Below are 26552 nucleotides of genomic sequence, written 5' to 3' on the forward strand. Positions count from 1 at the left end.
GCACGGAGCCCCGTGGGAAACAGTTTTGTCGGATGCTCGGTTGAAATCACTGTCAGGCAAACCCGCTGCGCTGCCCGCACAGGGCTCTGCACCGCGGGCAGCGATTCCCCGGGGCCAGCGCCCACATCCCGGTGACTCCCGTCAGCCGGAGCTTTCCAAGCCGTGAGGATGCCGTTAGGTGGGAGCCGGCGTGACCTGCGCGCGGCCCCGGTGACCTCCTGCCCTGCCCCACTCTGCAATGTCCCCCACGCAGGGGTCTTGACGGGGGGTCGAAACTGAGCCCACAGGGCTCCCGCGGGGCTGCGCTGCCCGGTGTGAGCCGCGCTCTGCCTTGCAGGGTGACAGCCGGAGGCTGGAGGATGCCGGCGCGTACCTGGCCCTGCCCTCCACGAGGAACCTCTCGGAGCCGAAGCTCCTCTCCGGCTCCTCCTTCCGCGTGAGCGGGGGCACGTCGGGCTTAACCGTGTCGGCCCGGGACAGCTTCCAAATCTCGACGCTCGTCTGCTCCACGAAGCTGACCCAGAACGGTGAGTCCCGGCTCTCCGCGGGGGCGGTGGTGGGGCTGTGCCCCCACCCCACCGGCGCACTTCCACCCGCCGCACCGCTCTTCTCCCAGCGACCGGCTCTCTGGCTGCTCTCGCCGGCACGTGCCAGCTGCTGTGGGACGCAGAGCCGGAGCAGCGCCGGGTGCTGGAGCAGCACTGGGTGCCGTGCCGGGGATGGGGGACAGCTGGGCTGTGCCCACCAGAGCGGAGACATTTGTCCTGGGGCCAGGGCACGGGACCTGCCCTGCCCTCCTTCCTAAGCCCCTGCAGTAACTGCAGCTTGTGCCCGTCTGTCCTGGGGCCCGGCCGGGCCGGGCGCCGGCGGTCAGGGTTCGCTGTCCTTGGCCCGTGGCACCGTTGCCGCAGCACCTTGCACCGTGTGTCCCGGAGCCCCCACCGCCGGGCGGGGACGTTGTTTGCTGCTGGCTCTGCTTGCTTATCGCTGGGTCTATCGCTCCGCGCTCCAACACCGAGAGTTTCTCATTTTTTGGTCTCTTTTTTATTGAGGTTGTCTTTTGGCTTATCTGCCTCCCGAGCCCTCCTGAGTTAGCAGCAGATTAGTTTTCCAAGGCGGGGGAAATGAGAGCAAATAATAACAGGCTTGCAAGTGTTTACAGGCACTCTCCCACCTCGGGGTGCGGAGCGGCTGCCAGGCTGTGGGTCGTTAGCGGTGTCTTGGCTGGCGCTCGCCCTTGCAGGTGGTAATGAATCTGCTCTTGCCCCCCCGGGCGACTGAGCCACGGCCTCGGATCGGGGAGCTGGAGCGAGCCGCTGAGTGTTGCTGTCGAGGGCTCTGTGACCTTTCTTGGGTGCTCCGAAATCAGGGCGGGAATTCGGTCTCCTTGTTTTTAAACCCTGTCCTCCGTTAGCTGGCGTGGGCTGCCAGCCCTGGGCTGCTTTGCACGGCTCATTGCGGGGCAGCTGAGAGCGGGCATGCCGCCTCAGCACAGACGCATCTGCCTTTGCAGATGGGGTTTTGCCTTGTACAGAATGTTTTGGGAGGCGTCAGAGCAAAGAGGTGCCGGCAACCTTGAGCGAGCGCTGGCGGTTGTCGCGCTGCTTCCCGTGCCCCTCTGAAGCGAGCCCTGCGGGAAGGGGGGGCTGAGGGGGCCCTGCTGCCCGAGTGCCCTCGCAGGGGTCTGTCCCGGGGGAAGCGTGGCACACGCACCCCCGCCGTCCCCGGGACGAGCAGCCCGGCCGTTTGCCGGCTCTAACCGCGCCGTGCCGCATTTTCAGCGCGTGTCTGCGTCGCTGCAGAAAGCTGGGCAGCAGCCGCCCGTCCCTCGGGCCGGTGACATGACCGCCTGGAGGGAACATCTCCGTCTGCCTGGGGAGCTGAACGCTGCGCGGGAGGCAAGCGGCGGCGGTGCTGGGGCAGGGGAAGAGCAGCAGGAAAGCCGGGTTCCATCCCGTCGAGCAGCCGCCTCGGCGGGGCCGGTGGATGGAAACGCTTCCTCCTGCTTTCGCCGAAGCACCGTGACACAGCTGGGGAAACTGCAGCCGTGGCAGGGGGCTCGGGGCTCGGGGACCGCAGCCTCGCAGCTCGGGGGACGCAGTGCGCGGTGACTCATCGCTGCCGGGGCCTGGGCGGCCGCGTTTCGGCACGAGCGGGGCTCGCGGCCCTTGCTGCTCAGTCAGTTCCCTTCCTGCAGCACGATCGCAGCTCCTACAGTAACAACTTTCTATTTAGCCGAGTTTTATGCTTTTGTGGTACTGAAGTCGGGAAGCTTTCCGCGCTGAGCAGCGGCTGTACAGGGAGTCAGAAGGTGGCAGGGTCCTGGCTGCTCTGCTGAGCACCGGGCTGGTGCGGTGCCGCGGCTGCTCACCGGGAGCCGCGCTGGCGGGTCAGCCTGGGGCCCTGGGCACACCTGAATCTGAGCCAAACCTGCTGTTTTGGGTCTCGTTTTCTCTCTGGTGGGGTGTAACGAGGATGGCAGCGCCTGCCCGCACGACGGAGCAGCGGGAGCTCAGGCGTGACGGGCGCTCGCCCCGTGCCTCCCCCGGCGCGGGGCCGGCAGCGAGCAGCACCGTGTCCCCCGGGATGGGGCCTCTCCGGGCGGCTGCCCCACACAGCGAGGGTGAGCCGGGGGGTCGGTAACGTTCGGGTCTGGCAGCAAGTGACGCTGGGCTGACTGTCCCCTTCCTCCCACCCAGTCAACCTGCTGGGGCTGCTGAAGTGGCGCGCCAAGCCCAGCCTTCTCTCCGGGAACCTCCAAAAGCTGATGAACGTGGATGGAGGGGAGGTCATCAAGGTACAGCCGGGATCTTCCCTCCCACCTCCTCCCTCCCCTGCTCAGGCACCCGGCCGTGTCCCCCGGGAGCTCCCTGGGGGCAGTGGGCTGTGAGAGCTCCTGGGGAGGCAGCACTGTCGGCACCAGGGTTTCCCACCCTGGGCTGGGGCTGGACTGGGAGTGCTGGGAGCAGCCTGCACGGCCTCAGTGCCTCTTCCCTGGAGAGACATGCCACCCCTGCCTGTGGCTATTGTCCCACTGGCCCTGGGGAGCCCCGCTGGGGCAGCTGGAGCTGCTGGGGCAAGTGGGCGGCCGGGCTGCCTGCCAGGGGGCAGGCCAAGCCGGGGAGTTGGGTCCTGGTAAAGGGCCATTCGCCCCAGGTTGAGAAAGGCTGAGGATGGGCACAGGAACCCAGAGGTGGGTCCGGGACGATGCTGGGAGTCAACACTCAAGCCCTCACTGTCCTCTTGTCTCCCCCAGTTCCTCCAGGACACCTTGGATGCCTTGTTTTCCATCATGATGGAGAATTCGGACACGGATGTCTATGACACACTTGTCTTTGATGCCCTGGTAAGCGGGACCTGCTTCCCTGTGCTTGCTGAGCCTGGGTCTGAGCCCACTGACCAGTGCAGAATGGGCCCAGGTCAGACTGGGGCAGGTTTGAGATGGAGCTTTACTGATCTGACTAGGCAAGCTGTGCTCAGAGCCGTGCAGGACCTCCGGCTCCATCGTGGTGCCTTGGGTCGGTGGAGCCCGGCTGACCCAGCACGGGGCACGGCTGTGGCTCTGTGGGGACACTGTCCTTGCAGGGGACAGTCCCAGCAAGATTCAAAGGCGTTTCTCCTACGCTGAGACAAGAGTGAGCCCAGTGATGGGACCAGGGGAGGGTCGGGGCAGCTCTCGTGGGACACCTGGGGCTGGTAATGGCGCGAGCTCTGCGTGAGCTGGCCATGAAGAGTCTGGCCACTGGGCTTGGGGCTCCTTTTGGGCTTTCCTCCTCGGAGGTCTGCCCATCCCGGCAGGCCGGGCAAGCGTGCAGGCGGCTCTGGTGGCCCCAGCAGCCCCCACGAGGGGTCAGTGCCACTGTGGCCGCCGCTGCGGGCACCCGGCTGTCCCCAGGCATCCCGCCACCCCCACTGAGCCGTGCCCGCTGCCCGCTCCCCCCAGGTTTTCATCGTGGGGCTGGTGGCCGACAGGAAGTTCCAGCACTTCAACGCCGTCCTGGAGGCTTACATCCGCCAGCACTTCAGTGCCACGCTCGCCTACAAGTGCGTACCCGGCGGCCGCGGTGCCTCCGGCGGGCAGCACGGCTCGGCTCTGGGGCTGCCCCACAGCCTGCCGAGCCCCGGCCACACGCGTCCCCGTCCCGCAGGAAGCTGATCTCGGTGCTGACGCAATACGTGGACCACGCGAGCCGGGGGGAGCCCTGCGAGCCGCTCATGCGCACCTTCAAGGCCTTGGAGTACATCTTCAAGTTCATCGTCCGCTCCCGGCACCTCTTTGCCCAGTAAGTGCCGGCGGTTCCTCCCACTGGGTCCAGGTGCTGTGCTCTGCCAGGCTGCTACGGCAGCTCCGCTGGAGCATCGGCCCCCGGGGATGGGCTCTGCGGGAGGGAGAAATGGAAAGGTCCCCCGGGGGTCCCTGTGCCACGGGAGCGGTGTTGGTGCTGACCATTGGTCCCAGGAACGGGGTGCTGGCACCTCAACCTGCCTGGTGCAGGCTGCTCGGGGTGGATGCGGCACCCAGGGGTGGTACCTGCAGCTCCCAGCACGCTGTGGCCGTGCGGCCGGTCCCCAGCCAGGCTCTGGAGGTTCCCAGCAGTTTTGTGCTGCTGGAGCTGTCTTGGTGCGGAATGGGTGGCGGGCAGTGCTGTCCACCTCGGGCTGGGAGGGCTCCTGCAGCACGAGGGGCTGTGGCAGGACGGCTGCCGTCGCACACGCGGCTCTCCAGCCACGAGCCTGTGGTTTGCTGCCCTCTGGGCTCGTCACTGCGGGTTCCCCGGGCACCTGTGCCAGTCCAGAGCCGCGGTGCGGGGTGCTGGTGAGCTCGGCTTTGGCACCGCAGCTGCGGGGTTGCCCACGAGCCCTGGGATAGCACGGAGCCCACGCTCCCTGCCCACAGCTCCGGTGGCTTTGCCGCGTCTCTGTGCAGTCAGGCCCTGCCCCAGCTCCTACTGCCTCGTGCTGTGGCCTCAGGAGATGACCAGCTCCTTTGTGCGCGGCTAACCCAAACGCCTCCTGCCCCAGGCTCTGCTCAAGCCGCCTCTGATGGGTGGGTTTTTCCAACATGCTCTTAAAAACCTCCCACGATGGAGATGGCAAAACTCCCCCAGGCAGCCAGCCGGCTCCCTTACGTAGCCACCACTGTGGCTGGAAAGGTTTTCTGATATCCAACCTCACTCTTCTTGCTCAGTCCTGGGGAGCTTCTGCCTGCCCGGCCCGTGCTGTTCGGGAGCTTTTTAGCAGATTTTTCCTCGGAGAGGAAAATGCTGCACTGACCCGCAGCAGGGCACACCTTACTAGGGAGCAGTGCTCTGCTCGGCTCGGACCGTGTCGACCCTCAGCCTGTTGTCGGCCCCCGTGGCAGCTCCAGCTCTGCTGACGGCGTCACCTGTGAGCTTCCCCCTCGGCGCCGACGCTGCCGTGAGCGGGTGCGGATGGCAGCGGGTGCCGTGGCAGCGATTTGGGCAAGGTCCCCCCACCCCCCCCCGTGGCACATCAGTGACCAAGACACACGTTCGGTGTCGGGGGGTTCCTGTGAAGCACCCTCTTCCTCTGCAGCTCCAGGGCTGCTCTCGTGCTTTAGCCAGTTGCCGGGCTTTTGAATAATTTCCAATGCAAAGCGCACATTCGGTCCTGGGGGCCGCGCGGTGCCAGCGCCAGGGCCTGGGGAAGGGGTGCCTGGGGCAGCCCCCCGCCTTGCCCTGACTCAGCGGCTCATCCCCCCCCCCTGCTCGGCACAAACTCTTAAGGGGGTTGTAAGAAAGAGAGAGAGAATTTTAACTTGTTCTGTAATGACAAGGGACAGTGGTTCTAAACTGAAGGAGGGTTGATGTAGAATGGACATAAGAAGAAATCCTTCCCTGTGCGGGGGGGGAGGCGCTGGCCCAGGGTGCCCAGAGCAGCTGTGGCTGCCCCCTCCCTGGAAGGGTTCACGGCCAGGTTGGACGGGGCTGGGAGCCCCCTGGGCTGGGGGAAGGGGGCCCTGCCCAGGGCAGGGGAGTGGGAACTAGATGATCTTTAAGGTCCCTTCTGACCCAAACCAGGCTGTGATCCTGTGGTAAGCAGTGTAAGGGACTGGGAGCCTCGACAGCTCCTTGTTGCCGCTGTGGATAAGGTCAAAGTCCCCGCCAACTGCCTCCAGACTCCTGGAACCTGGTTTTGTTTGTTCCCCGTGGGCCCAGGGTTCCCGTCCTCATCTGTGCGACGGGACGAACAAGCGTGGGTGAGCCTGGCCGTGCTGCTGGGCTGAAGTGGAAAACTGAAAACACAACCGACTAGGGTTACCAGAAAAAGCAAGTTACGTTCCTCTTTCATTCCAAGTATGTGGCACTGAAAGCTGAAGCGTCCCAAGGGAGCGGCGGGAGGCGAGGCCCCTCTGTGCAGCATCGCCAGCCCGGGGAGCGGGGTGGGAGCCCAGGGCCAGCCCCCTCCACCCAAAGCCCCGAGCGCTGCACAGAGGTCCCAGGGTGCTGCCGGCGTCCCCGCCGGCGCCCTGTGCCCCGCTCGCGGTGAGGAGCTGCCGTCGGGCTCCCGGCGCCCACCGGGACCCTCAGACCTCACTTTGCTCCCACTTTGTCTCCGCCGTCTCACTTCGCTGTCTGCCGGGCGTTCCCCGGGGAGCTCACGCTGCTCCCCCCTCACCGATCTCGCCCGCCAGCCCTTCCCAGGGTCTCGTTCGTGGCCAGGCAGCTGCTCCAGGGCTCTGGGGTCCCTACCTCGGCATAGATGAGAATACGGAGCAAATTCCCCAGCTTATAGAACTTCTGGCAGAGAAAATTAATTATATGGAGCATTTGCAAACAGCCATGTGAATTAGTTTGCATTGGAATGAAGACATCCCTGAAGACATTTAGTGTTTTTATTCATCTTCCCTTTATCTTAGTGATCTTAACAGTGCAATAACATGGACTCCTTAGATCTTCTAAATACTTTAAACGGTGCTACAATTTGTATACAGTCTATAATTTAAAGAAATTAGATTGTAATTATAATAAGTTACTGCAGATTGCTGCATCTATTTGATTATGTGTGCTACTGCTGGAATCAGATGAGCGGCTCAAGTAGCTCGTACGAGGATCCCAGGTTGCTGCAAGGATGATAGAAGCGGGGCCCGGCCAGTGTGGGGCAGGAGGTTGATCGCCCAAGCCCCTTGGGCATCTCCGTGGCCACTGCGTGGGGAAGGGGCTCCCCGATTCCCTTCCTGCCTCGGGCAGGAGCCGTGGGAGCCCGTGGGCTGTGAAGGGACCAGATCCTGGCGCTGGCCGTGGGAGCTCTGTGCCCGAAATCTGCTTTTCTGCAGGGAGCTGCTGTGCTGCTTCTTCAGCCACATTCCTCTTTGGCACCCCACGCACCGTGCCGACGTCGGGGACCTTTCCTGTCCCCCCGCCATGGTAACCCCAAGTCCCCTCAGAGCCCCCCTGGCACCTGCCTGGCTCCATCGCATCGGGGAGGGGGCTGGGGCTTGGTGACAGCACGGTGACATGGCTCCCACTCACTGCTTCCTCCCTGCCAGTTTCTCCGGCTGCTTCTGCTTTTTGGCTGGCACCGAGGGCGATGAAGTTTTCCTGAAAGCGCTTGTCATCACCCCGGGGCTCACCCTGTGCCGGGGGTCCTCTCCTGCTGGCGTGGGGGGAGCTGGGGCTGCTCGCTCTCGCCAGCATCCCTCCACAGCCGCCTGCTCCACAGGCCCCCCGCCAGCCTCACTCAGCCCCCCCGGCTCCTGCAGCCAGCCCCCCCTCTGCCAGCCCCCATGGGTTCCACCACGGCCCCGCGTGTCCCCTCTCCCGTCCCCGGGGCAGCCCAGCACCCCTGCGAGGACTGGCCCCTTACCCCCTGCCCTCTAGCCAGCCACTTGTGTAGCCGGGGGCCCCCTGGCTGCCGAGCATCCCCACCGACCCCCCTCCCGTGGGGACTTTGCTGGGGTCCCCAAAGGCTGCCGGGCGCCCGCGGCGGTTTGAGGGTTCGCAGGCAGCACATCCCTCCCCCGGAGCCACGCTGGCCCTTCCCATCCCGTTCAGCACGGGTTTTATCGCCATCCGTCCTGATTCCCTCAGGGAGCTGGTGGCCGGGCAGTTTTTCCTGCCACTTTGCTGTCAGCGCTCGGGGGTTTCTGTGCTGCTCCTCGAGCTCGGGGTGCGTGCCGGAGCCCAAAGCTGCAGGGCCTGAGCCGGGGGTGTGCCCGCTGTCTGCACACCCAAGAGGCGTTGGGCCCAAGGACCGGGCTCCGTATTATTGATGAAATCCTCCAAACCAGCAGGTCAGCGTTGAATTAAAGACTGCGCTGACCTACGTCTGGTGCGGCAATGCAAAGCAGCCGTTATCTTGCTTTAAGTGAACTGCGCCCTCCGACTGCTTGGTACTGCTCTGGTTTGAGTCATTACACACTTAAGAGCTCAGAAATCAGCGTTGACAATATGTCTTATAGTGGTTAAAATAGTATATTGTATTCATGCATGCCTTCTTTAAGATAAAAATACCGACTGTTGTGGGCAAGACGTGAGGTGAGCTTGAAAATCCATGCCAGTCAGTTGTGGGTAGACGCATTAAAAAGAGGCACTGTGAAAAATCTAGCGAATCTTTGCTAAATGATGATCATTGCATGGTGTCATTGCTGTGAGAGTAAAAGCCGTAGGTGGACCTTCATTTTCTTTTGCTTATTTAAGACATACAGATTTCTTTAAACTTCCCAGGCTCTGGTGGGGTTTCGGGCCAGGCAGAGCAGCTGGGCCAGGCTCCTTGGGGCTGTGGGGGGCTCCCACTGTTCAGCAGCTTTTAACATGTGGGAGGGAGGGAGCGACCTTTCTTGGGTCGGTCTTAAGCTGTTTTGGCTTGGAAGTTGGTCAAGGGCTGTAAACCAGCGGCTGCTCGGCTGATGCGTTTGTCTGAGCACGCCGGAGATGCCTCAGGCGGATCGACAGGCTTGTTCCCACTGCCAAACCTACAAGGTTTCGTATGTGCCCTCACACTCATTTACCAGATAGGGAAGAAGAGTTTGGGCGGAGAGCTATCCAACTGTAATTTTATGAAACAAAGCAGGAAAGTTTTTACAAAAACTAGACTCCGTAAATATAGCTGGCAAGCAAAAAATGACAGATCTTGTTTGTTCTGCTGCTGTGCGCACAATTAGCAGCCGAAACACAATTAAAACCCAAGCACATGTTGCTTGCCGCAGTGGTGGTCTGCGTGCGGGAGTCAGGCCGGGCTGGCAGGCACGGGGAGATCAGCGTTTTACCCCTCATTTCCCCCATCCGTACCTGCAGTCGTGCCCCGGCAGAGCTCAGTGCTCCATTCCCCTCGTCACTCGATGGGGTGAATTAGCTCAGATACGACCCATTTCTCACAATGAGTTCTTACGGTGACTTTAGCCTTGTGATTGTGCATTTGATTAGCAGCTTTGAAACTTTCTCGCAGTTTTGCACGTCTCGTGGCTGAAATTCCCCAGGTGTTTGGTTTGTTCTGCGATGGGTCGTGCAAGTCGCGCTCGGGCTGGAGGGTGAAGGGACTTTCTGCTCAGTTGGGAAGATACCGACCTCCTCTGAGGGAACTTTGGTGTGTAAAATCACGTAAAAGGGTATTTAAAAAAAAGAAGGGAGTGTACGTAAGGATGCATGAGTAGTGTATGTAAGGAAGGCAGCAGCTAGCAGTCTTTAATCTGGGTGGTTCTGCACACTGAGGAGCTGGTTCTGGCTGGCCCCGGGGCCGGGGCAGTGGCCGTGCCGGGGCTCGCTGCCAGACCCGGCTCTGGGGAACCAGTGGCTGGGGGGTGTCGTTAGCTGGGACCGCAGGCGATGCCCCAGCAGAGGTGGCCTGTGCAGGCGGTCCCGGGGGAAGGCGCGCGGTGCAGCAGCGAAGTGGTGGCTCTGGCTGTTGCAGGCTCTACGAGGGGAAGGAGACAGCCGAGTTCCAGCGCTCGCTGCAGCGGTTCTTCCTCTCCCTGAACCAGCTGATGAAGTCCCCGCTGGAGGGTCCCACGCTGCTCTCCCAGGTACGGCGGGGGGGCCGGTGCCGTGGGGGGCTCCGCTCTGGCGCGTGGTGGGATGGGTGGTGCTGGCTGTCCCTGTGCAGGGGTGACGCCGGCTGTTCTGCGTGCAGACCTCCCCGTGCATGGGGTGTGGAAGGGATCTGCCACCCCGTGCGGTGCCTCGCTCTCCCCAGGGACCCCCACTCGTGCCCCCGGCACAAATCCCCCCGAGGCCCCAGACCACAAAGCCCTGCATTGTGCTGCTGCTCGGCGCTGCGGCGCAGGTTTGGGTCAGCACCTCGGTGCCACTGAGCAAAGGCTCTCCTGGCCATGCATGTGCTGAAGCCTGGAGAAAAGGGTCTCGGGAGGGCTCCTGGGGCTTGTCCTGGAGCTCCCCGCACCCCAGGAGCCGGCTGGCGTGGGGGGTGCTGAGGGGGAACAGAAACGGTGCCCTTTGTGCTGGGGGTCCCCGCGGGCACGGCCGCGTCCGTTACCGGCAGCCAGTGTCGAGGTCCTCCAGCCGCCGGTGTGACCGTGCCGGGGGTCAGAGCTGAATGGGGAACACGAGGAGCCCCGTTCACTCTGCGAAGTCAGCTCGTGAGGGGAGGCGGGAGCCAGCGCCGGGGCCGAGCCGGTGTCGCTCGGTGCGGGGCCGGCGGTGAGGACGGGGCCGCGTTCTGCACCCGTGGGCTCACAGCTGGAGAGAAGCACCACAGAGGGGACCTCATCAGCAGGCTGGGATGCGCAGTGGCAGCTCCTGTGTTTCACTGATTTGTGCCATTCTTAGATAATCCCGTATAAACTAATCAAATTTAAAAAAAAGTAGTTTGAGGACTAACAGGACTGCTGCCCTCATGGAGAGGAGGAGGGCTGGCCCATCTAAACACTGATCGTTACTCTGATTTCCATCTCCATACCATTGCTCCAGAGCCTCTGCTGTGGTAACCCAATGCGCCGCAGCGTTACTGCCTGCTGCACATCCGCCCGTGCGATTTCAGCCTCATGCAGCACCTTGTTCAGGTCTGCAGAAAATAATTCTTGCAGGTGCATCCAGGGTAGAGCAGCCACCATCCAGGGCAGATTGGGAACGGTCTGCCTGCACATCAGCAGAAAAGGCATCCCTGAGGTCAGGAATAGCACTGGTGATAGCAAATAATAGCCATGAGGCATGTGGTGTGGCCGTGTCTGCCACGGGGCACGGATGGTGCTGCCAGATCTGCCAGCCGCCCGTCGAAAGCGTTGGGGAAGAGTCAGGGGATTGTCGGGGTGGGTGAAGACCATGTCCGGGACCCAGCCGCGGCGTGGGGACACACGCGTGTCCTTCACCTCGAGCACCCCGAGGCTGCAGCCTTACGGCAGACGGGGTTGATTGGAGAAGACGAGGCCGTGGCTGCCGCGGCTGGGCTGGCATCGCCGTGCTGGGAGGGTCGAGGCAAGCCTGTCGCTCGGCCGGCAGCGCCTGCCCATCTCAGCAGGACAGGCTTGCCAGCTCCAGCCCTGTTGGGGTTCCCCCGGTGTGTTCGAGGCACTGGGGGTGTCCGTGACAGCCAAACATCGTTAGGAAGCAGACCAGAAAACGGTAGCCGTGGGAGCAGCAGCTCCCACGCCATCCATCACGGGAATGCGGAGAGGACGGCTTCCTCGCCCAGACGGGCCGGCCAGGGGCGAGGCACTGCTGGGCTTGCTGCCCACGAGCCACGAAATCCTGCTTTGCAGTGCCTGGGCTAGTGCTGGCCTTGGCTGCAGCGAGCACGGTCTCGTGGAGTTTGGGACCCTGCTGAGCATGCTGAAGGTTAGCACTAAGACAAAGGTTTTAGATTTCAGAAGAGCAAACTTCAGCTCGCAGAGAGCTCAGCTGGGAGGGATTCTGTGGGAAGCTTCCATGGAGGATAAAGGCGCCAGCCAGTGCTGGGAGTTTTTCAAGAACGCTCTCCTGGAAGCACAAAAACAGTTCATCCCCTTTAAAGGTAAGTGGAGTAGGTGGAGGAAGAGACCCCCTGACTTAACTGTGAGCTTCTGAGACTGCTCAAAACCAAGAAGGAAGCATACCCGAGATGGAAAAGCAGACGAATACCTGTTGAGAACTACAAGGGAATTGCCAGGGCATGCAGAGATGAAGTTAGAAAAGTAAAAGCTCTGCTCGAATTGAAATTGGTCGGAGATGTCAAAAACTACAAGAAAGGGTTCTTCAGGTAGTTAAACAACAAGCAGAAACAGAAGGAAAATATTGGCCTGCTGTTAAACAGTAGAGGTGAATTTGTCACCAGCAGTGCTGAAAAGGCAGAGGTTTTCAACACTTTCTTCACCTCTGTCTTTATGAGCCCTTGACGGGGTTGGGCCCCAGATCTTGGGAAAAAAAATCCAGGTGAATGCAAACACAGATCCACCAACAGCGAAGGAAGAGTTGGTATGAGAACTTGACCCCTACAAATCGATGGGACCTGACGTTATCCACTCGAGGGCTGGCTGATGTTGTTGCGAGGCCACTCTCCATAATCTTTGAGAAGTCATGGAGATCAGGGGATGTCCCAGAAGACTGGAAGAAGGCTACTGTCACCCTCATCTACGGGAAGGGAGGTGCCCAGCTGAAATTATTCATTCTGGAAGGGAAAATCAGAAAATGTTCTTAAAAGCAAGAAATCCCTTAACTTTAAATGCATGGTGATGGGCTCTGAGCTGACTGACGTGATGGTGGATGAGACCTGGGACTGTAATGGATAGTGCTCTGTGCCTGGCACCAATCAGGGAGGGCTCACTCAAAGTTGGGAATTATCAGGGACTCGAGAAGAAAACAGAAAATGTCCTTTAAACGTCCTTTGCCACAGTGTAAGCCTCTGTGGTACATCTGCGTCTGGTGCCCATGCTTCGGACCACGCAGTCGAGCTGGAAGAGCCCCAGCAAAGGGTGACCGGGTGTATAGGGCAGCCTTCAGGTGGCATCTGGCCAGACCAGACCCCTCCATACTGGCAAAGAGATGGGCAGGGAGCTGGGACAGGGAGCTGCAGATGGGCCTCTGGTCTGGAGAGAAGGGTGGGAGATGGAAACGGTTGTTCGAGGTCTCTCCTGACTCGGAAAGGAAGGAGCACTCCGGCAAAGGCAGTGCTTGCTCATCTGCTGTGCAATGAATCTGTCAAGCCCCCCGTGATGGTCTGCATCTGCTCCTTGGAGCAGGCTGTGGATGCTGAAAGTCTGCACAGGTTTGCAAACAGCCGTGGGAGAAGCGTCCTCCCAAGATTATTTAGCTATAAAGACATTTCTGGGTCAAGGGGCCCCGACCTTGGAAGCACCACTGTGGGCTTGTGAGCCAGCAAGGTCCCATCCTCTTCCCCTCCTCCCCTCAGACCGGGCGCCTGGCCTCGTGCTGCCGGGCTCCCGGTGCCTCTGCCCGGCCCGGCCACCGCTCCCCCGTCGGGGGGGTCCCGTGGCTTCCCTGGCACCCTCACCCGCGGCCACCCTGGCCACAGTTCTTGTGCTGCGTCCTGCACTGGCGTCTGCTGGACCCCAGCCCCTGCGCCTTGCTGCTCCCTGGTGTCTCCTGAACACCTTGATCGGGTACTCCAAGGAGAGAACTTTTTTTTCCTTGGTTCTCCAGGTGGGCTCTGTAGCTGCTTTACAGAGCTTGCAGACCCCCCGCCACCCTAGCTGCGGTGACAGCTCCCATCTAGCAGCGGAAGGTGGTACTCCAAAGATGTGTTAGTGGCTGACGTAAGCTTTGCAGCTTCTTCCTGTCCTGCCTACTCTTTTTGTTAAAGCTGCAATTATCTGATCAGCCCGAGGCAGAGCTGATAATAGCTGTTAGCTGCAACACTCCTGCAAAAGCCACCTCTCCTGTGGGGAGGGCTGGTCCTCTGTTGGACTACTTCGGGCTGGGAGGTTTCGTATTATTTTGACTGGTTGGAGCCGCGGGGAGGAGGCTGAGTCTCTACTTACTGGTGTCAGACAGGCTGGGGGCCAGGGACCAACCCACAGCGTGGTCCTGGCCGGAGAGCAGGAGCAGCAATTCAGCCCAACACCTCCACATCCCCCATAAACGCCGAGACCCGGAGGGAGCCCCGATGTGAGGGAGCTGGAAGGCTACCTGCCCCCTGCGTGCACGTCTCCAGCCAGGGGATGGGCTTCTGCTGCCACTGCTCCCTGCCACAGCCAGAGCCCCTCGAGAAGAGCTTCGCTCGCCCCACTGCTTCCCTCCTGGAGCACTGCTTTTCTCTGCACCCAAAGAAGTTGAGTCTTGAGGTGGGATTGGGGTACAGACCTCAGCAAACCCTCCGGGCTCGTGCCAGCTGCCAAGGCGCTGAGCAAGGCGGAGCGGAGCGTCTCAGCTGGGAGCACTGGGGACGGAGCTGGGCCCCACGCCCCAAGGCAGATGGCTGGGGCGCGTAGCTTCGGCAGGCCGCTACTTGGGGTGGGGGCACAGCTCTCTTTGTGCCTTGAGGACAACCCCCTGCCCTCCTTCTTCCCTCGGTTTAGGTCCAGGCTCACCTGCAGCTCCGCAGGGTGGAGCAGAGGAGATGCCCCAGCCTGCTGCGGCTCCTTGGGGTTTTGGGGTTGGCATTTGCATCTCACAGCCTGGGTCGGGGGGCTGCCTTTTCCCGAGGGGGTGCTCACGAGTGTCTGCGGTTGGAGCTTCGCCGAGGTTGCTCCAACTCTTCCCCTGCGGCCACCGGCCTTGCGCAGAGGTGATGGTGCTGCCACACGTGCCAGCAGCAGCCCCTGACCCGGGCCGGCGACCGCCGGGCTCAGCGCTGGGATCCCTGACAGCCACCCGCCCGCTCCCACCGGACCTGGCCCATTAGGCAATTTATATATTGAAAACAACTTATATATTAAAAGCAAGCATTGCTGTTCGGCAGCTGGGGAGGAATCAGACACAATTTGTATATTGTAGCCTGGCTGACACGCTCTTGCCACAAAAAATTGGTAAGTGGGGGCTCCTCCTCAGTGGTGAAAGAAAGACATTTTCAGTTCTGCAAGGTCAGGCAGTTACCTCAGCAGTTACAATCAAAGCCAGAACCAGTTTCTGGAAGAAATCTTTTCTGAGATGTAGATGCCCATGTTTAAGGAGTCTTGTAACGCTGGAAAAATCCTTGAGGAGTGTGAAAAATTCTATACTAGCTCATTTTTCAAAAAGTGAATGAGATGACCTTGCTAACTGTAGACCAAAGAGGCTGACTGTTGATGCCAGCTCAGTTGTGGAGAGAATGCAGTCAATTTAGAGTTAAAGGGTGGCAGTATAATTAATGTTAATCAATCCAGCTTTACTAAGCATGGAGTTTAATAAAAAAAAAATCACATTTAGCTGTTACTTTTTTGAAGTTATAAATGTGACTGACTAAGATAACTGACATAATAGGCGAGACTAACAACTGTTTGGCTTGATACAGCATTCTGATTTAAAATTAGCACTGTGTAAGTTTGTTAAAATAACTACTTTTTATCTCCTTAATACGTATCTGCTCAGTTCTAAAATAAGTCACTGCGAATGGAGAGCTGTCGCGCTGGGTCCCAGGGGAACCTGCTCTCGGCTCAGCCCTCTCTGCGGGTTTGCCGATTTGCCCGCCGCGGCGTGGCTGGTGCCGGGGCCGGTGCCGGTGCCGGGGCCGGTGCCGGGGCCAGGGCTGGTGCCGGGGCCGGTGCCGGTGTCGGGGCCGGTGCCGGGGCCGGGGGCCGGGGCAGCAGCGGTGGTGCCGGATCACGGCGAAGGGTCTGCTCCACACCCCAGCGCTGCCGGCAGCGGGCGGCCAAAGGCGACTCTGAGCGTGGTGTCGTTGCAGAGAAACAAGCCAGACCCTGGGTTTATAGGCAAAGAGGTGCTCAGCGGAGCTGCCCGGGGCGGCACGCGGCGCGGCCGAGGCTGTGGGTGGATGATGCCCCCGGCTTTGCGTCCCTCGGCTGCAGCAGGTATCGAAACGTGGGAGCAGGGTTTGCAGGAGCTGTGGAAATGACTTGGGGCCGGGTGTGTTGGGTGGAAATAAACCCTATTTTGGCCAGCTAGGAGCGGGCAGCGGGGAATTCGGTCACAGGCTTTGCAAACCCAGAGGGAAAAGGTGTTGCTGGAGCACCATCACTTAGTGCCCCAGGCAAAGGCAGAGCCCAGCCCAGCGAAGGGCACTGGAGCTCACCGAGCTCACTGGGAGCGTGGTGCTGGGCGGCAGGACAGGCAACCGCCACTGCTGGAGCCGGCTCCGGGCTGGCAGAGCCTCGGATGGAGTTTTGAATCGTGTCTGGAGGGCTGAGGGTCCACCCTGGCCGTTACGGCCCTGACGTGGGCAGTGGCCGCCCAGCAAGAGGCCAGAGCTGAGCAGAGGTTTCGGCCCCACTGCAGGTTCCTCCCGAGCAAACCCCCCAGGGGCTCGCCCAGCCTGCACCCCTAATCTCCATATTCGCTGTGGGACGTGTCCAAGGGGAACTTGTCCAGCCACTTTTTAAAACTAGGTGAATTTTCAATAGGCACCAGTCTCTCACGCTCCTACCGTAACTCAGAGGGAGATGATGATCAAGATGCCGAAACCATTGGGTAAAAATTCCTGGAGCTGAATCGCGTAGCGGTTGGCTCTGTGTGGATCTGCAGGCACTGAACCTCCTGAAACTGTGGCTGAAGAGCAGAAGCCTGGGGAGACAGCGGCTGGCACCCGGCTGCACCCAGGGTGCCGCTTTCAGCACGGTTGGAAGCCTGGGGAAGCCTGAAGGATCCGATAACCTGGCAAAGCTAGAGATAAGCAGAACTCAGCGGGTCGTTTATGCTCCTTAGTCACGTCACAGACATAATGAAGTAGATTTTAATGCAGAACAATTTGCGGTCAGTGTGTTTACTGTTCCAAAAACAAATAACCAGGTGTTCCTGGGGTGCGGAGCTGGGCTGGGTGCAGGGCAGCCCTGTGCCTCCGGCAGCCTCGGCCGTGGCAGCAGCGACTGCTGGAACCCTGAGTGGTGTTGGAGGGTCTTACAGGCAATGCAAGCCAGGGACCACCTACCTGAGAGTTGTGTTGTTGGAGTTTGTGTGATTTCAAAGTGAGAGCTGGGGACAGTTATTGACACGGGTAGAGGTGTGGCGGTTCTGGGTGCTTTGCTGGATGTCAGTGGCTCGGCAAGAGGAAGCTGCTCTCGGCTGGACGCCCCTTCCCCAGGGGCGATGGGCTGGTGGCTGCGGGCCAGGCTGAGCCCAGTGCTGCCTTAAGGAGAGGGGACTGAATGAGGATGATGCTGGCTCCGCACCCACGACCTGGGGGGAGGCAGGAGGGGCCGAGAGTCACCTCCCTGCCTGGATGGCATCCATCCGTCTGTTTGTCCTGCCCTGTGGGCACGCGGTGAATTGTGGCTGGTGCGATCAGCTCTCTTGTCTCTTTGCAGGGAGCAGCCCTGAAGTACCTGCCTTCCATCCTCGAGGACGTGTTTGGGATCTTTGATTCCTCTGCGCTGGGGTAGGGTCCCCGACACCCCCATCTTCCCCAGCCCTGCTCTGCGGCGTGCTCGGCGCCTGCTGCAGCCCCCTCTGCCCCCGCTCCCATCCCGTGTGCCCCCCCGTCCTGGAGCTGCTGGCAGGGATGCAGCCTGACGCCGTCGAGCCGAGGGCAAGCGCGGGCGAGGGGGTCTGGGTTTGCTGATGCCTGGGTGTTGCCTCCTTATGCCCTTCCTAGTGCGAATGTCAGCAGTAGCCTGTGCTTCAGGCAGGGGCTGAGCCTGGAAACCCTCAGTCCCCCTGGGTCCCTTTCAGGAATTCAGGCAGGGTTTTTACACCGGGTGTCTCTGCACAGCCGTCTGCAGCTTTGTGCAGTGGGACTCTCCTGCCCTGCACCCCCCTGCACAGCTCTGTCCCCATCGAGGGGCCCCCCAACACAGCAGCCCCGTCCTGCCCGAAACGCGGCAGCAATCGGTGCCTGACCCCCCACCGCCGCATTTGTCTTCTGCAGAAGGAAAAGGGGCTGCAGGTGCTCAGAACTGCAAAACAAGGGGGGGCTCTTGCAAGCGCTGTGTTTAACTCTCATTAAATCCTCCCGCCTGGACGGCAGGGCCTTGCTGCGGGACTTCATTGGGAACCTGCCGCCCCAGCGCCTGCTGAAGCAGAAGCTGCAGTCTCTGACCGACATTGTCAACAGCAAGATCTTCCAGTCCTACGGTGAGAAGGGGCACCGGGGGGTCCCGGCGCTGCCTGCGCCGAGCTCTTCTGGGAGGGCCATGGCATAGTCCCTGCCGCGGGGACCCCCCCTCTGACCCTGGGGCGGCTCCGCAGAGGGACACAATTCCCTCGAGCTTGTGCTGGACCCCGGCGTTGCCCAGCGCCTCGCTGGGGTGCAGCTGGTGCTGCTGGAGTGAACCTCTCCCTCTGACCAAAGCGCTGCCAGGCTGCAGGGGGAAGTAGGGTTTAGCTGAAGCAATATGCAGTCAGTGTGACGATGGTTTAGCGATCTGTTCGGCGAGGGGGTCTCGGGGGCTTGGTGTCAGACGGGAAGGGCGTGAGCAGGGTTCCCCAGGCCTGCCGTGGGTCTGGTGCTGTTTGGTATTCTTAGGAGTAATCTAGGTGATGGGAAAAAGAGTAGACTTGGAAAATCTTGCCCTGCAAGGCAGAAGTGACTGGAGGCACACTGGAGGACAGGTTCAGGATTTAGAATAATCTCAACAAGTTGGAGAAAAGGGTTTGGAAGATACAGATTGTATTTAAATCAAAACCAGCCACATGAAAGCAATCACTGAGCAAACAGGGGACGGAGCACAGGGCGGCGGCAGTGCTGCAGGAGGGGTCTGGGGCTGGGGGAGCAGAGGGGCTCGGTGATGCAGCACTCATGGGGGGAGCATCCCTCGGACATGGGAGCACCCGGCACCCTGCTCGGCGCCACCCAGGCCTCGGCTGGGCTTACTTCCACATGTGGTTTTGGGTGGCACGAGAAACTTGTGTCTAAACCGGGGAGAGTCCAGAAGAAAGCAGTGAGAGAAGCAGAGCTTAGAAGAAAGAGCGAGGAAGAAACAGCTGAGGGCTCAGGGCAGGAAGGGGCACGGTGGAGACGTGATGAGCTTCAAATACCCACATGTCGTGGTCAAAGAGAAGGGGAGTGGGCTGCCCTGCGGCGCGGGGCCGGGGGCCCGGGGTGTTGGCCGCAGCAGAGAGGCTCAGGGGAGCAGGGGGGCAGCTCAGCTGCGGCAGCAGGAACTGGTTTGTGTCTCTGCCCGTGGAGACTTTGCGAGATGGCAGCGTGACCATGCCTGGCTTGGCCTTCCATGTCACGTCCTGCTGCCCGCTCCAGCTCTGCTCTGAGCCACCATGACCCCGAGTGCTCCCCGCACCCTCCCCTGCATCCGCCCTGCGTCCCCCCTGTGCCTCCGGCAGCCCCCCCCCACCCCATACCCCACGACAAGCAGGCGGTCGTGACAGCAAGAAAACAGTGAAGAAATGTTTTGCCCCTGTTGCTTCTCCTCAGTCCCCCTTTAGTGGTGCCACTGTAGTGATAACCAGCAGCGTGGAGCTGCCAGGGCAGCATGGTGTCACAACTGCCAGCCCTGGCCAGAGGCGCAGAGTAGTACGCCATAGGAAGAACAGCAGGTTTTTAGCATATATTTAGCACTAGAGACTCTAGCTTATCTGGAGTGTGTTCAGTTTAAAAGTCCCCATCTGTTAAAGCTGAAGCACCTTTAACAGAGCAGAGAAGCAGAATGAAGTTCATTGGCAGAAGCTGAAGCAAGAGAGGTTCAGATGAGGCTTTTCTATTTTATTTTACTTTATTTTAGCAGAGAGGGGGTAAGTAGCTGTGTAAGAGTGAAGTGGATTATCTGTCTTGGAGCCTTCCCATCAGGATTTAATGTTTTCCAAAAGCCCTGCTCCATCCAAGGGGGGAGTTGAGAGCTCCGTGTGTGTGGGTCACAGCCCAGACCAGGTGTCGTGCTGGTCCCATCCATCCTGCTGGTCCCTTTCCTGCCCCGTCCTCTCCGGTGCTGGTGTCGTGCCGGCGCCTGCCAGCCCCGTGCCCCCCTGTCCGCCCCCACAGAGTGCCGGGAGCTGCTGCTGCAGACCGTGGTGCCCATCCTGCAGGCGCTGATTGAGAAGGGAGAGGAGGAAGATGCCTGCATTGAGCTGCTCAGCAATATCCTGGAGGTGCTGTACAAAGCCCAGAAGGTAAATCCCATCTTCTCTGCTGCCTCATTTTCCCTCTCCAGTAATCACCTTGGAAATGACCTGACTAAACCCATTTGAATAGGGTTAAGCACAAATTACTGGCCATGGTATGGTTGGGACTGATCGTGGTCCCCCAAAGCCAAAGGGGGCCGTCAGTGCCCACCATCCCAGCGCGAACCTGCCCCAGATGGGGGTAAAACCCTTTGATTTCCACCTCAGCTGGTCTCTGGCAAGATCCTGTCAGTCCCCATAAGTGGGGAAGAGGCCTCCGTGCTCTGGGACAGCACCAGCCCCACGCGAGGGGGTGCGTCGCTGGCCGTGCCTCTCGCTGTCCCTGCTCTGCACACCCAGGAGGGAGACGAGGTCAGGGGAGAAGGCAGCTGGCCAGCGGTTGTCTGCTGGGCCCGGGGCAGTGTTGCCCTCCGAAATCAGCAGTGGTGGCTCTAAACGTGAACCAGAGCCCTGTGGCATGGGGGGTCGAGGTGCCCATGCCCAGGGGGTGGGGAGCCCCACATGCGCCCTTGCCCCCGTGCTGCCTGCAGGATCCTGCCCGCTGCTGCGGGGCGGCAAAGTGAGAAACTGCAGGGATGCATGAGCCCAGCTGCAACCCCGGGCTGGGCACGCTTCTGCCAGGGGGGCCCTGACTGCCCAAACGCGACTCATCCCAGGGTGGCCTTGGGGGGACGGGGCCGTCCTTGCTGGGCACCGGCCCGACTTCGCTGGTGTTTGTTGCAGAGAGCAGAGGAGCTGCGAGCGCAGCACGGCGCAGGGGAGGGACGGCACAAGGACCGTGGGGATGCAGAGCTGGTGAGTGCCTCTCCGGCGGGGTTCGGCACTCGGCGGACGGTGTGAAGGAGCCGGGCGCCCCTGCGCATTTTGGGAAGGGCTTATCTGCCTCTCAGTACGGCGACAAACCCCGTAGGGTCACCTGGAGTCAACGTGCGGAGCTGGGCTGCTGGCAGGGCTGCTGCAGTGATGGGGTCAGGCCTGGAAGATGTCTTGCAGGGCTGGGAGGCTGCGGGTCTGCATGGCTCCAGGCTTGCTGTGAGCCCCCAGTGCCCCGTGTCCCCCCCCCGGGGTTGGGGGTGTCTGCCCAGACCTTTGCCCAGTCCCCCCGCAGCCTCGGTGCTTCGCTGCGCGCTGGCGGGTGGGCTCGGGCTGTTCTGGCTCCTTGCTCGGGCGAGGAGCGAGCGAGGTCCCGGGGCTCTCACGGGGCATCGGGGCTGCGGGGCGGCCCGGTGACATTCCCAGCACAGCAGGCAAGGCGTGCACAAAGCATGCCGGCGCTCCAGAGCTGGCTCACACTGGGCTGTGGCCCTGCCAGCATGCCAGTGGCCCTGCTTGGCCCCGCTGGACTTGCTGCTCCCCGCGTGCCAGAGCACATGGGGCCGCACAGACACGGCCGCGCTGCTGAGGGAGGTCTGGCAGAGCAGGTCCAGGGATGAAGGACCGCTTCTGTTAGAGCGCAGGAAGGGTAGAGCGTGGGCTTGCAGCGCTGGAAGCAGCGTACAAAAGCCAGAGCACAACTGGTGACCGCCGACGGCCCCGGCAGCGTGACCCGCGGTCGCGGCTCTCCTCGCCGGCGCCTGCCCTGGCAGCGCGGCTGTTTGGGCTGAGCACGGCGGAGCCACGGCCGCACGTACGGTCCTTGCGTGACTGCGCTGGCAGCTCCCTCCCGGCGTCACCCTCCTCCCCCTGGTTTCCCGTGGTGCAGAAACGCGGCACCCCGCGCGGGGTGGGGTGCTGTGGTGCCAGGCTGATGTACCAGCCACGTCCACACCTTGGTAGCCGTCCCTCTTTCCCCGTGTTGCCGGGCTGCTGCCCTCCGTCCCCTGCCTTTCTGCAGCTGGCACCAGGCTGTGTCCCTGGGCCACCAGTGGCCCACCACCTCTCCTTTCTGGGCCGCTCTGTGCGTTGGGGTCCCTTTCTGGGGCCCCTTGGGAAGTCCAGATGTCACACCTACAGCACGGCGATTGGCGCTGTGGAAGCTGAATTAGATGCATGCTGCCACGTCCTGGGGGGGTGAGGTGGCTGTGTGAGCGTGGGTTTTTTAATTCCCATGGCACTGGTAAGTCCAAGAGAGTGGAAGGGAAAGCTTGGAAATTGTGGTTGAGACGTCTTGTTTTGGCCTTAATTTTTAAACCTGCAATAGCCGTTAAGGAGAAGATGGCCGGGATGCTCAAGGGTGAAGGTACTGCTCCTGTTTCAACTCCGTGTGAGCTGAAACCCACCTTTGTCTGCCTGGTGCAGCTGCAGCATCCCCAGCCATCCCCAGCTGGGTGGCCGGCTTTGCCAAGCAGGCATGGGAGGCCGAGCTCTGCCGAGCTCCACATTTACACCGGGGTGCACCACCTTGCTCCAGCTCCACTCCAGCTCCAGCTGGTCATCCTGATGCTGCTAGCCTCCTGCACGGTGATTGAACCAGCTGTACTTGCTGTGCTGGAGTGGACAAGACTTTTATTTCAGTATTTTATATAAATCACTAATCTTTAGAGTCAGCTTGCGATTTCCCATCTCTCAGGGTGACACGAGCCTGTCCCTCCTGGCAGCGTGCTCCCACCTGGCCACTGCCACGGACCAGAGCTGTCTGGTCCCACAGCAGAGGATCCTGAGTGCCGGGCTTGTCTGATGGCCACGGTCCCTCACAGCTGGAGCTGCAGCGGTGCTGGGGCTCATCCCATGGCCACGGTCCCTCACAGCTGGAGCTGCTTCCTCCCCCTGCACAGGACACTACGGGGTGCTGAGGAAGCTTGTGCCCTCAATCCCAGCTCCCACGCTCTCCCCCAAGAATAACTGCAAACACTTTGCAGCCTCCTTGCCTGCTTTTTTTGGTGAGCTGCCATAACGGCAGCGGTGCTGACTGTGCGGTGTGTCCCCAGCCCAGCCTGCCAGCACCAGCAGCCCACAAGGGACCAGGGACCCGTGCTGGCTCTGTGCTGCGGGGACGATTCCCATCAGCTGCGGTGATGGTGCTGTCACCTGTGCCCTCCCTCTCGGCACCACGGCAGCTCAGGCACGGCCGTGACACCTCTTACCTTGCAGGTGAAGGTGAAGAAGCACATCCAGCTGATCCTGGAGCGGCTGCTGCACACCGTCAACCGGAGGGTGATCGTGCTGGACCGGGAGAACACCTTGCGGGTGAGTACCACCGCCACCGCCTCGCTCTGCGCCAGGCATCGGGGCTGCCTTTGGGCGACACGGGAGATGGAAAAGGCACCGCTGATTTAGGGGTCTGGGGCTGGGTGACCAGCGCTGCTCCTCAGCTGGCACCACAGCCTGGTACCCAGCTGCCTGGGGCTGGGTGTGCAGGTATTTGATGACTCAGGATGCACAAGAAAGCCCAAAAGGGAGGCAGAACCGTGCCAGGAGCAGGTCTGGAGCAGAGGGTGTGTTGGGAGGAGCAGGCAGGATGTTTGTGATGCAGGAAGCCAGTTTTGGAAGCAGATGAGGGATTTGGGCTGTATTCTCCAGAAAAAAAGAGCCTGGAACCAACGAACCATCACAATTTTACATGCCAAGAACACGTGGGAGGAATGTTCTGGGAGAGGTAGGCAGGTCAGAGCAATGTTCAGCCGAAGCTGAGCAGCTGCACTGGGTGCAATGGTCTAATCAAGGAGGGGGAATAGAGCCGTGGCCAGCGAGGGTTTGAGGGTGCTCTGATGTGGATGTGGTGGCAGACGCAGCGCGCTTGGCCGGGCAGCGAGGAGCCGGCCCGAGAAGCTGCTCTGGGTGACGAGGGTCGGTGATGAGCTGGGTGACGGGGGTCGGTGATGAGCTGGGTGACGAGGGTCAGTGATGAGCTGGGTGACGAGGGTCGGTGATGAGCTGGGTGACGAGGGTCAGTGATGAGCTGGGTGACAAGGGTCGGTGATGAGCTGGGTGACGAGGGTCAGTGATGCTGGGTGACGAGGGTCGGTGATGAGCTGGGTGACAGGGGTCGGTGATGAGCTGGGTGATGAGGGTCAGTGATGAGCTGGGTGACGGCGGTTGGCGATGAGCTGGGTCCGATCGCGTTCCGGGAGCCTGGAGTGAGCGGCAGGGCCATGCCACAGGGACACACCATGCTGTGCCACCCTGCGTGCCGTGCGTGGGGACGGGTGGGCAGCTGGAGCGGCAGCTTGGCCTTTGAGCCTTCCTGGGATAAGCCTGCAGGTTTGCCATCCTGTTCTTTGTTCCCGTTAATAAAGACCTAACTGAAGTGAGGCAGTAAAGCCGGCGGGCAGGAGGGGAGCTTTATCCTCGCTGGCCCTGTCATGCTCTCGGGCGGATGCGGCTGCCCTGGTCTGCGACTGTCCCCATTGCTGGGATTGCTCCCACTGATGCGCTGAGGCACTGGTGTTGCTGTTCCCCGCCTGGTGACCCCCTCCTTGTGCCCCCGAGGGATGGGGGAGGCGCGAGGTCTCCCTCCAGTTCCCGGTTCAGCCTGCCCTCCCCAGCCTGGCCAGCGGCGCAGCCCCGCGGTGACATTTTGATAGTGGTTCTGCCGTCCTGGGGTGGGTGCCGAGCTGGTTCCCGGCACATGCCCGGGCACAAGTGGCCTCATGGCCAGGCACACCCCTGGCTCTGCTGCCGAAGGCTCTGCCGCCGGGGCTTTGCCGGCTGGGCACAGCGGGCTCTCGGCATCGGAGCGTGACTCACATGTGACTCAGGCAGGAGATGCATCCAGGGCTGCATTCCGTATCATCTTGCTTTTAGCCTTTGTTCCCAGGCTGCGTGACTCAGTGCCAGAGGAAGCAAGAGGGAAAAGAGCTGTTGGGTGTGCTGTGCCAGGCTGTGACCGAGGCGAGGAGGGACGCTGGGTGCTGAAGAATCGCCCCATATACAGTGTGGGAGAAAGGGGGGTGATCCTTTGGCTGCGCCTCACTCCCACCACTTGCTCCCTTTCCCACACACGGGCCCTGCTGGGCTCCAGAAATGTCCTCTGGCAGCTTTCCTGGTGTCGTTCACGATTTCTGTACCACTGCTGCAGCCCCTACTTTCAGCCTGGGGTCTGAGGCCCCCCCAGCCCGGGCTGCTCTGGCTGCCAGGAAGGTCTGAGGGGACCAGAGATGTGTGTGCCTGCGCTGGGGACGGCCTCTGTCTAGGTTCACTATCCCGGGATGTCGGGCACTGAGGCCTCCAACCAGCCCTGCCCTCCCCGTGACAGCTTGGCCCCCTCCCACGGGGCTCGTGGGCGCCGTGCAGGGAAGTAATGAGCTGCTGCAGGAGGGGCTGCAGCTGAGGCTCAGGCTGCTGCCGGCGAGCAGGGCTGGTGATGGGCACTGCAGCATCTCCTGTGGCCAAGCAGCCAGGGTACCTCGGCACCACCAGCCCCCCCCTCAGCACAGCCAGCCTCCCCTCAGCACCGACAGCCCCCCTCGGCACCACTGGCCCCCCTTGGCACCGCCGGCCCCCCTCGGCACAGCCAGCCTCCCCTCAGCACCGACAGCCCCCCTCGGCACCACTGGCCCCCCTTGGCACCGCCGGCCCCCCTCGGCACAGCCAGCCTCCCCTCAGCACCGACAGCCCCCCTCGGCACCACTGGCCCCCCTTGGCACCGCCGGCCCCCCTCGGCACAGCCAGCCTCCCCTCAGCACCGACAGCCCCCCTTGGCACCGCCGGCCCCCCTCGGCACTGCCGGCCCCCCTCGGCACAGCCAGCCTCCCCTCAGCACCGACAGCCCCCCTCGGCACTGCCGGCCCCCCTCGGCACCACTGGCCCCCCTCGGCACAGCCAGCCTCCCCTCAGCACCGACAGCCCCCCTCGGCACCGCCGGCCCCCCTCGGCACCGCTGGGCTGCAGCCCCATGAGCATCCGCTGGGTCCCCGGCACAAGGGATGGGGTTTAACACCGTGTCAGCTCCTGCATGTGCGAGTTTCCTGCTTTGGGGTGCCGTGGGGTGGGCACCAGCTGGAGAGGCCATGGCCGGACCTTCCCCCCCTCTGCTCCCCCTCTGCTTGAGTTCCTTGGCTGCAGCAGCCGCTGGCTGTGGCCCGGGGTGCCGTGGTGAGAGCCCCGGTGCTGCCTGCGGGCAGCGTCACCCGACCCCGGGGTCCCACAGCAGCGGAGGGTGGTCAGGGCACGTCCCATCCCGGCAGGCTGGGGGGCGTGCAGGGCACTTACTGCACCGCGCTCAGCACACACGCCCTGCCCAGGGCTGCTGCCGGCCGCTTTGACCTGGGACCCTCATTACACTGGTGCTGAATATCTCCTCTCCTGGGCAGAGGCTGGAAAATTTGAGTTGCTAATTCCTTTCTCCGTGTAATTAGCCAGTGCATCCTGCAGCCGGGGAGGTCCTGCCATCCGGCTGGGAAGCGGGAGAGGGAATTTCTAGCCCCCTGCAGCCCCCACTCCTGTGGCAGCCCCAGGTAGGGTCAGGCTGTGTGGGGCTCAGCCCCCAGCCCCCTGGCCTCACTCAGAGATGTTTGCTGGAAGGAGAGCCCTGCCCCCGGGACCCCCTCCCAGCCCCTTCTCCCACCCGAGAAGTTTTAGGGACAGGTCTCTTCTCTCCTG

At 61.6% G+C, this 26552-nt stretch overlaps 1 protein-coding gene across 1 annotated transcript in view; it reads left to right on the top strand.

Moving 5' to 3' along the window:
• LOC116962489 (dedicator of cytokinesis protein 2-like) overlaps positions 1–26552 on the top strand; it is a 77674-nt gene that overhangs the window by 13082 nt on the left and 38040 nt on the right. Inside the window, exons 18-28 of the mRNA XM_042807982.1 lie at positions 338–527; positions 2700–2797; positions 3257–3346; positions 3944–4044; positions 4149–4283; positions 9871–9982; positions 17306–17376; positions 17965–18071; positions 19933–20060; positions 20796–20867; positions 23103–23198. Of these exons, the coding sequence (XP_042663916.1) occupies positions 338–527; positions 2700–2797; positions 3257–3346; positions 3944–4044; positions 4149–4283; positions 9871–9982; positions 17306–17376; positions 17965–18071; positions 19933–20060; positions 20796–20867; positions 23103–23198 (1200 nt within the window). The remainder of the gene's footprint in view (positions 1–337; positions 528–2699; positions 2798–3256; positions 3347–3943; positions 4045–4148; positions 4284–9870; positions 9983–17305; positions 17377–17964; positions 18072–19932; positions 20061–20795; positions 20868–23102; positions 23199–26552) is intronic.

Source organism: Tyto alba, unplaced genomic scaffold (genome assembly GCF_018691265.1).
Source record: "Tyto alba isolate M040663 unplaced genomic scaffold, T.alba_DEE_v4.0 Super-Scaffold_6, whole genome shotgun sequence".
Taxonomy (NCBI): domain Eukaryota; kingdom Metazoa; phylum Chordata; class Aves; order Strigiformes; family Tytonidae; genus Tyto; species Tyto alba.